The 15688-nt window shown below is 40.3% G+C and overlaps 1 protein-coding gene across 1 annotated transcript in view; it reads right to left on the reverse strand.

Annotated features, from left to right (window-relative positions):
• EIF2AK4 (eukaryotic translation initiation factor 2 alpha kinase 4) overlaps positions 1-15688 on the reverse strand; it is a 97786-nt gene that overhangs the window by 3197 nt on the left and 78901 nt on the right. Inside the window, 10 exon segments of the mRNA XM_030318523.1 lie at positions 444-458; positions 460-489; positions 1011-1079; positions 2290-2387; positions 3238-3296; positions 5737-5849; positions 12201-12287; positions 13791-13826; positions 13828-13920; positions 14531-14638. Of these exon segments, the coding sequence (XP_030174383.1) occupies positions 444-458; positions 460-489; positions 1011-1079; positions 2290-2387; positions 3238-3296; positions 5737-5849; positions 12201-12287; positions 13791-13826; positions 13828-13920; positions 14531-14638 (708 nt within the window).

Genomic DNA, 15688 nt, shown 5'->3' on the forward strand with positions numbered 1-15688 from the left:
TGGAGAACAAACTGAGGGTTACTGGAGGGGTTGTGGGGCGGGGGGATGGGCTAAATGGGAAAGGGGCATTAAGGAATCTACTCCTGAAATCATTGTTTCACTATATGCTAATTTGGATGTAATTTTAAAAAATTTAAAAAAATGCTTAGAGCAAGGCCTGCTAGAGCCTGATACACAGTAAAATATGAGGTGTGCAGTAAAAATACAGGATGTTGAATATTCTCTGAAATTTAAAAGAAAGTCACTAGAAAAGTATGATTCTCTCAAATCTGATTCAGTAATATATATGTCACATAAAAGAACAATGTTATTGAATTCCTGGAACTGTCAAAAAATCTCAGTATCACTAAGAAATAATGCCATTTTAATTTTGTTTTGGCAAATTAACACCCCAAACTTTGGAATTTTAAAGGCCATAATGCACAAGAGTTCATCTTGCTTACCTCTAATGATAAAAACCTGTAGGATGGTTTCTTTGGGTAGATCCACCTGTCGATACACAAAAATGTAGGTTATCTGTCAAGGAACCCAAGGCAGCACATACTGCCTGACAATGGTGTTGTTTGGAGGGAGCAACATGAATAGGGTTGGCAGAGTCTGGGACACGACTGTGCTATAAAATAAAGCACACTTAGATGAACCATGCAACGGTAAGAGGTCAGCACTGGAGAACTAATATCTCTGGTCCTCACATGTTACACCCCAGAAGCTTGCTGCTACTTTCTGCACTCAGTATATTTTTAATGAGGCAAAGGTCTGAAACATTTTAGGAAAATGGTGATTTTTATTCCCCCTGCCCCCCCCCCCATCTTTCAGAGGAAGAAAACAGGAGAAACAAACACAGAACCTTCAGTTTTCTCCCCAGTTTTTACAGATTTAGATTGCATGTGGTTCATATCAGTGATAAAAGGCCTGGATCCCAATACTGTGCACACTGAGCATAAATGGCCTGACCTCTGAGGAAACAACTTTAACAACAGGACAATTCTCAAAATGTTAAAGAGACTTACAGCCAGAATTTCAATTTCACTGCTTTTCTGATGTAAGTTGGCAAGGGAGGTCTGAAGTCGGGTTTGTACCTAAAACAAGAAAACCTGTCAGAATTCAGAAGCTGCCAACCCAAACCATCTTTCTTGCCATTTTATTTATTGTAGGAAACCATCCATCACGAGTGACAAACTAAGGCCTAGAAGGGCCCCCAAAGATTATCTAAGGACTTGTTCTCAACCCACCCCGGAAAGATGAGTGCTTAGTCTATCCTGATCTCAGGGGAAATGAGATTTTATGGTCTGTTTTGATAACTTAATGCTCCACCTACTTAGTTGTTTAGCATTAAGCTCAGGGCACTAAAACTGTACGTGGGAGCAGAAGGATTTTATTATTAAGCTACATTTGGAAAAAGAAGAAGGTGACAGCAGTGAGGACACGGAACTCAAGGGGGCTGAAAGCAACAGAAAGATGTGAAAATGCGTCACCATCCAACATCCTGAGAAACAGCCAGGAGAGCATAGCAAAATGAGGTCATCTTTTATATTTGTCTAAACGCATTTCTACATAATGACTGTTCTGTAACACTCACTCACTTCCCAAGTTAGGCCAGTGTCCTGACCGGGCTCATGAGTGTGAGGACTGCCTTTATTTCTTTCCCCTACCTATTTAAATCCATCAGGGATTCCCTCCAGGAGGCCTTCGTCTATCATCCGTGCAGACACTGCTCTCCACCCCGCCCCTGTGTCTGTATGTAGCACACTCCTAACACTCCTATTCAGTGTGCCTAATGCAGCATTCTGTTACTTCTCCTCTGTTGTTCTCCCAACTGTATCCTGCATATGCTTCTAGGTTTTATAAACTCTGAGGATTGGGCCATGCCATATGTCTTTTAAATTTTACATGGTATTTCACACCAAATCTGGCATACAGCAGATAGCAAAAACATGTATGCAGACAGAAACCTGCCCCAAGTCTTGGAACAGATCTCAATGTGCTTTGTTATTCAGAACAAAACCCAACCCTTTCTGCCATTAGACATACACCAGGAAGTCTTTGTTTAGATCTAATAACTCTGACAGAAGGTGCTTCTAGGTGCCCACAACATACACGGATGCCTCTTTGGAGGGCACATGGGGCAGAATCCTAACACCAGAGATAGCTGAGTTGATGAATTTTCAGAAGCCACCAAGTTACGGAAGTGAGGAGGAAAACATTTCCAGGAAACTCTGTTTCTTAACTTCCTTTCCTATTTTCTTCCTCCTTTGTAGCTTACACGAGAAAGCTGAGGGAACTGTGTACCTGAGTTTCATACCGCCTCCTAGTGCTGGCTGACAGCTTCTCTGGGGCGATCACACTCACAATGGGAACAACAGCAGCTCCATGGATTTCAAACAAACCTGAAACAGAAAGTTTCACAATGTATGGTCTTAACTGATCCCACCCACTTTCTGTAACACCACAGAGATGGCAGGGATATTCATAGAAGCCGCTCTGGTGTCGTTCTATGGGCTAGATTCTGTCTGCGCTTGGTTTTTGACCTGGAGGAGCCCAGAACCTGATGCTTCTGTCAAAATTACCAGGCTTCTCTCCTCAAGTGGGAGGTGGGGTGGAAGGTGACTAAGGCACAGGGAGGCTATATGTGTCACCAAAACCTGGTGACCTTAAGGGGGAAAAAAAAATCACACTTAACTATCCCTCAAATTCTAAATTCCTGAAAGTATTTGAAAACCGACAGTGGCAGAAAGTCAATGCTAGCAGAAACAAACCAAAAAGACCCAGTTCTGTTAAAAGCCAAATAAGTCGTCTTGTGGACAATGCTTGGGACATTGCTTTTTCAGTAAGGTTGGTAGATGTGGTGAAACTAAAGATGTAACTATCACCACTGTCTTTCTCAAGGGATTTCAACATATTATTCTTCAATCTTCTGTGTGGGGAAGATGTCCAGGAAAATTATCCACATTTAATCTGTACAATAAACCGAGCCAAAGGAAGATTAAACCAGTTGTGAAAATAAGACAGTAAGACAGGGATGTATTAGGATCAGAGGAATCACCAAACTTCCCATCTTTTTCTAGGATGTGGGTTTCAAAGCACAAAGAAAAATTCCAGCTGGTACATTTAACAGTATGTGTTACTTTCAAGATCTATTTCTGATGCAGCAAGGAGGCAGCACAGTCATTAGTGCTTACCGCAAACGTGCACGCACACACACAGCACGATTATGTTCAGATCATAATTAGTAAATACCTGAAGCATTAGAAAATGACCCCTTCAGATTTTGCACTGCAAGATTATCGGAAGCTTCTCTAAAAACAAACAAAAACAATTACAAAACAGTCAATAAAGCAAAACACAGATAAAGTGAGCCATTTTTTCTATTAAATGTAAAAACTAAATGGTGGTTATTAGTGGAAGAAAAATAACAAAACTTGAACTTAATTTTGCGTTTGGTCAACAGCAAGTAAAAATTATAAAGGATGTCATTTCAGATTAACAAATGCCTAAAAGACAACCTTTTGATGTATTCAGCTATGTCTGAAATCCTGGCTCAACATAAGAAGCTAATTTCAATGAAATCTAATGGGTGTTCTTTCCGCCCCCCTCACAATACAAGGAAACATTAGCAATGGCATGCCCCACCTTTATTATGGCAGCAACCTTGGTGATCTCCCACAGGAGAACATTTAGTAAACAAGGAGATTCTTTCAAAAGCTGTGAATGGACATTCTTTTAAAGACTGAATTAGTTTATAGCCTTTGAGAGACATAATAGTTCTCTCGGGGAAAACATGGAAGTAATCACGCACATGGAGGAAAGATTTTAAACCTTTCCCTGCTAAAACCGAATCCCATCTGGCCTTTTAAGTGTCTTAATGTTCACCTGTACTATTAATTAGTTGAGTATTTTGTGCTTTCTAAACCTCTATTTTTTAAAATCCATAATCCTAATATCTGGTGACTTCCAGAACATTATATGCCTTCAGAGAAAGCGCGCTGGTGAACTTATTCAAGCTAGGTGCAGATGGGAATTTACTTAAGCAGGGTGAGGGAAGGAGAAGAGAGTAAGAATGTTTATTTCATAGAAGCCAGGATTTTTCACTGTTGGCACTATTGACATTTGGGGCCAGATAACTCTTGGTTGGCGGTCTGGGCCGTCAGTCCCATGTACTGTAGAAGCAGCAGCACCCCTGATCTCTCCTAGATACTAGCGGCACCCCCATTCTAACAACCAGAAATGTCTGCAAACAGTGCCAAGTGTCCCCTACTTGAGAATCACTGATAGAAGCCAAAAAAGTATTTCTGATTATGAGCATATATGTAAAAGTTACACATTTATTAAAAAAAAAAAAAAAAGCCTTAAGAAAATTAGGATCCCTTGTAATCCCACTAACCAGAAATAACTACAATTAAAAATTTGGTACGTCATTCCAGCCTATTATGGACTGTGTATTTTGATTGAGAAAAATAGGATCGTATATGTTGTCTATGGACATCCTTCCATGTCAATAAATTCAGCTTTACTAGAATCAACATTTAAAAAAAATTTTGTTTTTAAGTAAACTCTGTGTCCAATATGGGGCTCAAAGTCATAATCCTGAGATCAAGAGTCACATGTTCTTTTGACTGAGCCAGTCAGGCCTGGCTCCTAGAATCATCATTTTTGAAGGCTGCATAACATTTCACTATATTACTATAATCCAAACAATCTTCTAGAATGGATTTTGTGATACTATAAGTGAGAGATTTCTCAGCGTGTGGTCCAGGGACCTCTGGAGGCCCCTGAGACCCTTTCAGAGGTCTGTAAGGTCAAGACAATTTTCACCACAATCCTAAAATGTTACTTCTCTCTTTTTTTTATGCTCATCCTCTCACAAGTGTGTCCTGGAGTTTTCCAGAGACTATATGATGGGTGATAGCACAACAGATTGAATGCAGAAGCAGATGACAATCTAGTTTTTTCTATCAAAGTGTTAATGCATTTTTTTTTACATTTTTGTCTGTTTATCTGTAAAAAAAAGTGTTGCTCTTCTTAAATTTCTTTGGTTTTGGAAAATAGTTATTTTTCATTAAAATATGTCATTTAGATTAGCATGTAATTGGTTTATTTAAAAAATATTTTTAAAATATTCATTTTAATTCTACCAAATTACTGATAGATGCAACCCACATAAACAACATTCTTTGATGCCCTCAAATAATTTTTAAGGATATAAAGGGCTTCTAAGGCCAAAAAGTTTGGAACTGCTGTTATAAATAATGCCTTGATAGACATCTTTCACATACCCCCATGGGATAATTTTTGCTATAAATTCCTGAAAGTAATATTAATGGGTCTTTCTTTTTAATTTTTAAGGTTTTTAACTTTGTTAAATTCCTATCCAGAGAGTTGAGCCAGTGTACATTTAATATGAGATCTTTTCCCAGAATATATTAGGTCTTTCATATATTGACAAAATACTACCAAAATTTGCTGCATAACAGACCAAGTAAGATAATTCTGGCTCCTGAGGACTTTCAAACTGATAAAGCAATCTCTGACATGTTATGAGAAAGGAACACTGAAAGTAGGATTAGTCTTATACAGGGGATCGTATACTTCAACTCTTGAGTTCTTCAGAAGCAACAGAATGGTCCATTAAAAGTTATCCTGATGAATCTTTATTTCCCAAAAGGATCAAATTGATTTTTCTAAAAAAGGCACGGAAGTTCTACAGGTATCACAGCTGGTTTTCTGGGCCTTTGTTACCTGATAGTCCTTTCATCACTGACTTTAGTCCTGAGTTTCTGCACAACATAGTCTATAAGATCAGACTCCAGCACGCATTTCTCTGTTTGCCTTTCCTTCTCAAAAGACTTAACCTTAAAAAGAATGAAATAGATCCATCAATTTCTGAAGCCAATAGGCTGAACCCGAGTACAAAACGAAGTCAACAGTTCAGGTTGGTGGTTCTCAACCAGAGGCAATTTTGCTCACCACAGGACAGCTGGCGATGTTTGGAGACAAGTTTTGGTTGTGACATCTATAGAGGGTGCTACCAACATCTTGCAGAGAGAGGCCTGGGATGCTGTTCGACATCCTACAGTGCCCAGAACAGCAGCCCCCATAATTATCCGGCCCCAAACGTCACTGTGGCTTTGAGAAACTCTGGTATAGACTAGAAAAGCTTATCTGTGGTGATAGAGTTTAAAAAAAGGTGGGGGGGGGGCAAGACTAACCAGCTCCTATTTCATTTCTTTCACATTTTCTTCCCCTTAAATATCCCCTGGTCAGTCACCAAGTTTCCACCCCCTCCCCAACCCCCATTCTGAACCTAAGTCCTGTCATCCCATTTTTTTACGATACCTTTCATCTTCACTGGCCATGGAGTGGCCTTGGCTTAGAATAGCTTTATATTGTTCGCACTCCTATCCCTGTCTTCAGTTTCCCCTCACTCCATTCCATGCTACACGTACCTGCAGATTAATTTTTTTCACATACAACTCTGATGTCCCCTTCTGTAGAAAACAGATGCTCTGGAGGCCCCTGAGACAGGTCTCGAGCTGCTACATAAAATCTAAATTCCTCGGTGGGCATTTTGCTCCCCATGATCTAGCTAAAACCAGTCTCTCCTGAGGTACCCCTTCTTTGCAATGCTTCTGCTTCATCACCAAAGTAGACTTATTCAGGATAATACCAGAATGTTCTTTGCTGGCCTCCCTCTGACTTTGGAACAGCGGGTCAAAGACTTACCATTACCTTTGCTATTCCTTATGCTTAAAAGGTCCTTTCAGCACGTACCCTATATGCTACCCATCCATGAGGGTCCAGCATAAACCCCACCTCTACCCTGAAGACTTCTCTGCTACTTCTGAAGTCCTCTCCGGGTGGGTGGATGAACCCTCTAGAACGTTCTCTATAGGACTCTAATGGCATTTAGCATTTTCTAACTCATAATTGTGCTACAATGTGTTATGTTCCCTACCAGATTTATAGGATACCTCACAGGAGGGCCTGAGGCTTAAATGTCACTGTACTTTAGGATCTTAAATTCCCTCCCTTCTACACTGTTAATACTTAAATGCATTTGTTGACTAGGTGAATGAAGCGCGATGTCTTGCCCTTCAAATATGAAGGTGATACAAGATTGGAAAGAGCTGGACAGGCTGAAACCACTGTTCTAGACATGAACACGATCACATTAATGGAGATAAATATGACGTCCTGTAATGAAGCCTTCGTTGTAGGTGGCCAACCAGACATGGTGATAACTGTTAAAAGGCCAATGAATTTTAGCTGACTAAGTTCAGTATAAGCCAAGAGCACATGGTTGCTACGAGCTTCACTAGTAAGCTCCATTAGGAGAAATATGGTATCTGGATTGAGGGAGGTCAGAGAGCATTCTCATTAGTCAAATTTATATGCTTAGAGTACTGTGTAGAATTCTAGGATCACATTTAAAGACAGACATTAACCAAGCATGTCTAGGGGAGCTTAACTAGGAGGGTCAAGGATCTGGGAAATCATGTTAAGAGAAATGGCTCTAAGTACCAGAATGTTTAATCCAGAAAACAGGGAAAGCCTGGATGGCTTCAGTTGGTTAAGCATCCAATCCTGGCCTCAGTTCTGATCTCACAGTTCGTGGGTTCGAGCCCCACATCAGACTCTGTGCTGACAGCTCAGAGCCCGGAGCCTGCTTTGGATTCTGTGTTTTCCTCTCTCTGCCCCACCCCGACTCGTACTCTGTCTCCCTCTTTCTTTCTCAAAGATAAATAAACGTTAAAAAAATTTTTTTTACACCAGCAATGAGGATAGAGTGGCATGGCAGTCTCTGGTCTCCTAGAATTTATTTAAAGGTAGTTGAGAGAAGGAGGAAGAATTAGACTGGCTATTGCGACTACTCAAGAAGATAGAACTAAGACCATTGAGCATTAGATTTTGGGAAGGAGACTAATTCAGGTTTTTAAAATTTGCTCAGCATTATAGCACTGTCTATGACACGAGTTATCCAGCAAGGCTTGATGGTCATCTCTCGGTACTACTGCAGGAGCAATCACTATTCTGGAAGAGGCCTGATCAGTAGTTCTTAAGGGCATTTCTAATTTTGTGACTAACCAGCCAGACTAGTAGTGGGGACTTGCAAATTTCCCTAAAAGGATAAACTACTCCAAGAACTGCCTTCCTGCCTTCAACAGTTAGAAAACCCGACAAAACACGTAAGATTTTTCAGACATTAGACAAACAAGCAACAACTCTTTCTCAAAAATAACCTAAAAAAAAATTTTTTTTAACTTTTTAACTTTTTTTTTATTGTTCATTTTTGAGAGATAGAGACAGAGCACAAGTGGGAGAGGGGCAGAGAGAGGGAGACACAGAATCCAAAGCAGGCTCCAGGCGCTAAGCTGTCAGCACAGAGTCTGATGTTGAGGCTTGAACTCAGGAATGATGAGATCATGAACTGAGCCGAAGTCAGATGCTCAACCAACTGAGCCACCCAGGCGATACTGCCTTATTAGTAATGGGTCAACTCAGAGCTAAAGGCGGCCCTGGTCTGCCCTAACAAAGCTTAACACCAAGCCTGGAAAGGATCAAACAATTCAAGTATTTTAACTATACCCCAGAACAAAGCCCAGCAGTATTTCCAAAAATGTAAAATTCATAATGTCCACAACCAATCCAAATTACTAGGCATGCAAGGTGGCAAGAAAATAGGACTCACAGCAAGGAGAAACGACAGAAACAGACAGAGAATGTCTCAGAAATTATGGAATTAGTAGACAGATACCTTAGAATGACTGTTTTAAATCTTATAAAAAATATAAAGGAAAGAAAAACCGTAAGAGAGAATGGAAGACCTAAAGATCCAAATACAACTTATAAATATGGAAAATACAATATCTGAAATAAGAAATTATAGCATGTGTGGAATTAATGTGGAATTAATAGCATGTAGAATTAATAGCATGTAAGATATTGCAGAAAGATCAGTGAATGATCCAGAATAAAGCATAGAGAGAGGGGGGGAAAACAAAACAAAGAGAGACTCAGTGAGGTGTGGGGCAATATCAGATATTAACATACTATAATTGGAGTCCTAGAAGTAAAGAGGAAAAGGGACAGAAAAGTACTTGAGGAAATAATGTCTGAAATTTTCTAAATTTCATGAGACTACAAATCTACAGTTCAAAGAAGTCCTATCTACGAATACCAAGTATTAGAATATAGAGGAATACCCACACTGAGGTAAAACCGTATTCAAAATGCAGAGAAAACCAGTGACAATGAAATCTTATAACCTGCCAGAAAATAAAAGGATTCCGAGGATCAAAGCAGACGTTAACAGAACGTGTGATCAGCTCAGAAGACAGTAAACACCTCTTCAAAGTGCAAATGAAAAAAATGTAAATGTGAATTTTATATCTAACAAAAACATCTTTCAAAATGAGGGTGAAGACTTTCTCAGACCAATAGCAACTGAGACAACTCATGACCAGCACACCTGCATGGACCAGAAATATTAAAGGAAATCTTCAGGCAGAAGGCAAATGAAATCAGAATGATGTCTTCCTCAACAAAGGAATCAGTAGTACAAGAGATGGTAACTATGTGGGTAAATATAAAAGACATTTCCCCCCCCTTATTTTAAAAATCTCTCTAAAAAAAAAACCAAACAAAACCTCTTTAAAAAATAACTAATTAAAGCCAAAATATAACAATGTATTGTGGGACTTTACAATATATGTAAGAAAAATATTTGGCAACACAGCACAAGAATGAGAGAAGGGAAATGGAAGTATTCTTATAGGTTCTTTACCGATAAGAGAAAGGCATATAACATTTTTTGAAGGGAGAATGTGTTAAGTTAAAGGTGTATATTGCAAACCCTAGAGAGGTCACAAAACAGTCTCACCAAAAACGAGTAATGGTCAGTAAAATAGTAGTATACCATCTAAAAGAAGGCCTGAAAAGACAAAAATGGAAAAAAAGAACAGATGGAATAATCAGAAAACAAATAGTAAAATTGGCAGATTTAAACCCACCATTTCGCTAACTGCATTACAAATTAATGTCTAACAATTCCAATTAAAAGGCAGGAATTGTCAGAGTGGATAAAGGCACAACTCAACTGCTGACTGTCTCTAAGAAACGCACTTCAAGACACAGGATGGAAACAGACATGTCATGCAAACACTAACCAAAAGGACCTCAGAACAAGAAGTGTTATCAGGGAATAAAGAAGAATATTTCATAATGATAAAAGAGGTCAATTCATCAAACATATAAAATTCTAAATGTGCATTCACCAAATAACAGAGCTTCAAAATGCAAAACTGATAAAACTTTTGGAAGAAATGGATAAATCTACAATGATAGCTGGAGATTTCAATCTCCTCTCTCAGTAACTGATTGAACATGTAGACAAAATGATTAGTAAAGATACAGAACTCTTGGGCAACATCATCATGTAATGTGGCCTGATATTTATCAAACACTCCTCCTAACAATGCAGAATACACATTCTTTTCAAGTGTACATGAAACATCACAGTAACAGACCATTGTTTTACTTTAAACCATGACTCAGTAAATTAAAAGGACTGAATCATATAGAATATGTATGTTCTTTGATCGCAAAGGAATTAAATCATTAGAAATCCTTAAAGAAAGATAGCTGAAAAATACCCAAATATCTGGAAGTAACCCGTGGATCAAAGAAGAAATAACCAAAGAAATTAGAAAGTATTCTGAACTATTAAAAAAAATAAAAATAAAGGGGGTGCCTGGGCGGCTCAAGTCGTTTAAGCATCCGACTCTTGATCTCCGCTCAGATCTCGATCTCAGGATTGTGAGCTCAAGCCAGGCATTGGGCTCCATGCTGGATGTGAAGCCTACTTAAAAAAAAAAAAAAAAAATTTCTGAACTAAATGAAATAAAAGCACTACATATAAAAATGTGTGGGATGCAACTAATACATTACTTAGAGTGAAATTTATAGCATTAATAGTTCTACTTAGAAAAGGTAAAATCTAAAATCAGTGGTCCAAGCAGCTGCCTTTTTTGTTTTTTTTTTTAAATGCAAAGACTCAGATAGGATTTTAGGCTTTGCAGGCCAAACAATGTCTCTGCCACATACTATTTCTTTTTTAAACAAAGAGTGTAAAAAAAATGTGTTAGCTCACAGGCCATACAAAATAGGCTGTGTTGCCAGATGTGGCCTATGGGCTGTAGTTTACCCCTAATCTAAAGTTCTATCTGGAAAAAACTAGAAATGGAATAAACTAAATCCAAAATTTGCAGAATGAAGAGTGGAAATCAATAGAATAGAAAACAAATGAACATAAATAGGGAAAAATCAATTAACATAAAACACTGGTTTTCTGAAAATACAAATAAGACTGATAAACCTCTAGTCAGGCTAGGGTTTTTTTACCTCACCAGTGGTTAAAAAAAGAAAAAGTGTGGGCGGGTTGGGGGGTAAGACATAAATTACCAATATCAAGAATGAAAGGGGATTATTACTGCATATCCCACAGACAGTGACAGGAAATATAGGAAAATCTGGATGAAATGGAAACATTCTGGGAAAGATCTACACTACCAAAAGTAGTGTAGAAACAGTTATTCAGAAACAGGCAACCAGAATAGCTCTCTATCAAGGCCCACATGACTCTACTGGGGAATCTGACCAGATATTTGAGGATGACATAATACAAATGCTACACAAAATCTTCCACAAGTGGAAGAGGAGAGAACACTGTCTAATTCATTTATGAAGCCAACATTACACAGATATCAAAACCTGACAAGATTTAAAGGGGAGAAATAGGTTGATTTTTTCTTCAAAAACAGAATAACGGTTAGGAGGTGGTATATTTATGAGCTTTGTAAGTTAAACGCAACAGAGTAAAACTGATTAGGAAACAGCCATAGGCTATGCCAACCAGCATTTCAGTGTAGTGATTATTCTTGTTTTCTTAGATGGAAAAGAGGAGCAAAGGGAGGAAAGTAGGAAAAGCTACTGCCACTGTGTTTGCATTTTTTAAGCTTGAAGGGAAGGATTCAGATGCAGATTCTCTCTTCCTCTATAGTCTTTCTCAAGAATAGGTCCAGCCAACAAAATAATGGATTTCCACCCACACCCAAGGCCAGGGCCTTAGTGGGAAGTCAGGGCTCACAGTTAATACCCAGTTTGGAAAATCTGTTGAATTGTGAAAGATTTCCTTGGGTCTGTACCTTGACATAGCTTCGTCCTTTATCTGAGACAAGGGCCACGTAGGTGATTTCGTGATGTCTGCAGTATTCCTGGAGTTCTTCTTGGGACTGAAACAAACAACCACAGTGTGTGAAATAAACACAGAAACACCTACAGTGGCTTCAAGTGATTAAGGAGACTGCAAACACTGTGTTCAGCTAGATTTTCAAAGTGAATCACTAAACATGCTGACTTCAGGAGATATAAATATTAAGCCAGAAGAGTAAGAATTCAAAGGAGAATAAAACCTTGCTTTTCTTACATTCGCTATTGTCCTAAGGGCCACGACCAATCAATGTGGTCAGGTTTTCAAAAGCTCCAAATCTTGATGGAAGGTGCCAAAAATTATACAATACGCATACACACAACGAAAAGGCCTCTGAGGGAAGCAAAGGCAGCAAAAAGAGTGGAAGGTGAGAAGCAGGACTGAAGCATAAAGTGAGCATCGAGCAGAGATGCCTGCAGCGTATGTCACTGTGCAGGACGGAAGTCCCTGTTTCTGTAAGAGCTCTTCTCTAACAGTTTATGAAACAAGGAAACAAACGCAAGAGGATGCTCCAACGATTCAAAATTATCGCTCAACATACTTCTAAACAAGAGGCTTTTTATAACGTGCACAAAAATGGACGGCAGCAGCCTTGGAAACCTCTTGGTAGGCGATGTGCAAGGAGCAGGAGGAAGGGTGGAGGCTGTTTCCCTGGGCATCTCTTCACGCTCCGGGGCACCTGAGTGTGGGTGAGCGTGCGTGCAACTTGATTACCTGGGAGCGCAGGCCCTTTTGTGATCAGCTGGTGGCAGTGCAGATGTTCTCTGAAGGCCCCCCCCCTTCCTGAGGGGCCAGCAGGTTTGGGGGTGCCACCTCCCTCACTTCCATCCCCAGGGCAGGCTGCTGTGGGAGGTCTGAGGATACGTACGCACGCTAAACACGAAGTGCCTTTTGGAAGTGTGGTGGGTTGTGATGGCCCCGCGAAGATGTCCCAGCCTAATCCCTGCCAACTGATTAGGCAAATATATGTTGCCTTATATGGGTAAAAAGGAACTTTGAGTTATGGATCTTGAGATAGGGAGATTATTCTGGATGATCTGGGCAGAAACAGTGGGCCTTGTGAGAGGGAGATGGGAGGGTCAGAGTTAGAGATCTAAGGACAGAAACAGAGGTGGAGAGGAAAGAAAATTCGACACTGCTGAGCTTGAAAGTGGAGGAAGGGACTAACAGCTGAGGGGTGCAGGAGGCCTCCAGGAGCTGGAAAAGTCAAGGGAAAGGATTTTCCCCCTAAAGCCTTCAGAAGGACCCAGCCCTAGCGGAGAACCTTGATTTGAGCCCAGTGAAACTGGTATCAGACTTCTGAACACCAGAACGTGAGGTAATAAGCCTGTATTGTTTTAAACCACTAAGTCTGCGGTGATTTGCCACTGTAGCAATTAAGAAGCTAACACGGGAAGTAGTAACTCTAACCAGAGAGAAGTAGAGTCTGGAGGGAACTCTAGTCTAAGGCTGGAGGGGACAATTTTGCCATTGCAGCCGTGACTACATGCACTCACACCCACGGGCATTTTTTTTGTTTCATTACCTGCGACCAGTCATACATGATTTGTGCCGTGATTCCCCACCGTCCAGAGTTTCTGGGTGAGGTTGATGGCCCTGGACATGGACATCTGGCCAACACTTACGACCAGGAGGTCACAAGAGCTGATTGTAACCTGGATGAGAAACAGAGTGCTTACATTTAGAGAAGCGAGACCAGCACTAGGAAGGAGGCCACCGCTCGAGTGAAGAGAGCACCCTGAGATCTTATATAGTAAGAGATGTGCACATGGCTTGGCTTCAAAATGACTTAGCTTAAAAAAAAAAAATGACAGTCAAAAAACTTTTATATTAGCTTTTTTTAGAAAGAAATTATTTCAACTATCCTAAGCTGTCGAGGAAGATCTTCTTTTCCTCTGGGGAAAACTAATCTTGTCTGAAACACAAAGGAAGAAAAAAAAAACGTTTATAGCTGTGTAGAGTAGAGCAGGGTTTTCTGAAAAAGGGGCTTTGACAGGGAGTCTGCTAACAGCTAGAACATGTCACATTTACGTAGCGTGTCACAGTCGAGAGTGAGGCCTGCCAGGAGAAGACAGAGGAGCTGAGGTCCCTCAGCTACAGCTAAGGACACATACACAAGGATGGATGCCAAGTCTTAGGCTGGTCTATCATGGCAAAGATAGCTTCCCAAGGCCTCGGCTATTGCTGCCACACCCAGGGCTGCATATAAGTGACTACGAGATGAAAAGACACTCAAAGCCCACTGGAAAGCAAAACCGAACTTACAGGTTCTTCCATGTTGAGGATAGCAGCAGATATCTTGTCTATAGCTATGCTGACCCCAACAGCAGTGGGGATTGGCCCCAGAGCCTGTGGTCCTCTAAACTGGGGAATCTGTGAAGGAAGACACAGCTCTGGTTAGGAAATAGAGAAGAAAACCGATCATGAGCAATGACTGAAGGGCACCCACTTGTCAGCAACTTAACATCAAAGGGTTCAACGACAAGAAAAGTGTGTGTGGTGTGTGTGTGTGTGTGTGAGAGAGAGAGAGAGGAGAGAGAGGAGAGAACAGAGACAGAGACAGACAGACATGGAGCAAGCACACATGCCATTTTAGGAAAATGTTAACCAATGTTGCATCTGGAGCTGCCCTGTTCAATATGGTAGCCATTTAGCCGCATGTGGCTTGGACCTTTGAAATGTAGCTAATCTAAATTGACATGTGCTGTGTATGTAAATACACACAGGTTGCAAAGACTCCGAATGAATAAAAAAGCATTGTAGATTAGCTCAATAGTATTTAGATGTCTGATTACATGTTGAAATAATATTTTGGGTATACTGGGTTAACATACACTGAATGCAAAGGCTTAGGAAAAAAAAGTAAAATAGCTTAAAAATTTTGATTCTATGTTCCATAAGAGATAATTAAAATAAATTCCACCTGTTTCCTTTTTTTTTTCTTTTAAGCAGGCTCCATGCCCAATGTGGAGCCCAGTACAGGGCTTGAGTTCACAACCCTAAGATCAAGACGTGAGCTGAGACCAAGAGTCGGGACACTTAAACCGACTGAGCCACCCAGGCATCCCCCCATGTGTTTCTTTTTACTTACTTTATGTCATTAGATTATTTAAAATTACATATGTGGGTTCTGATTCTGGGCCAAGATGGGTAGCAACACTTCTGTTTTTCCTGCCAAGTACAGCTAAAATTCCTGGATGTTACTTCTAAAACAAACGTAAGAAGCCTGTGAAGTGGAGAGAGGGGAGCAGACTGGCTAGGGACCACAGGATCTGGGGAATAACACATGGGGAGTTCCCTGGACTCGGTCTTTGCTTCATGTTTCTTGGATTGGGTGCTGGAGAAGGTGGCAACCCAGAAATGCCAAGGAGAACCAACAAAAAAAAGCCCCCAGGAAGACCTGCTTTGTCTAGACCAAGAAAG

The sequence above is a fragment of the Lynx canadensis genome, chromosome B3 (genome assembly GCF_007474595.2).
Source record: "Lynx canadensis isolate LIC74 chromosome B3, mLynCan4.pri.v2, whole genome shotgun sequence".
NCBI classification, from domain to species: Eukaryota; Metazoa; Chordata; class Mammalia; order Carnivora; family Felidae; genus Lynx; species Lynx canadensis.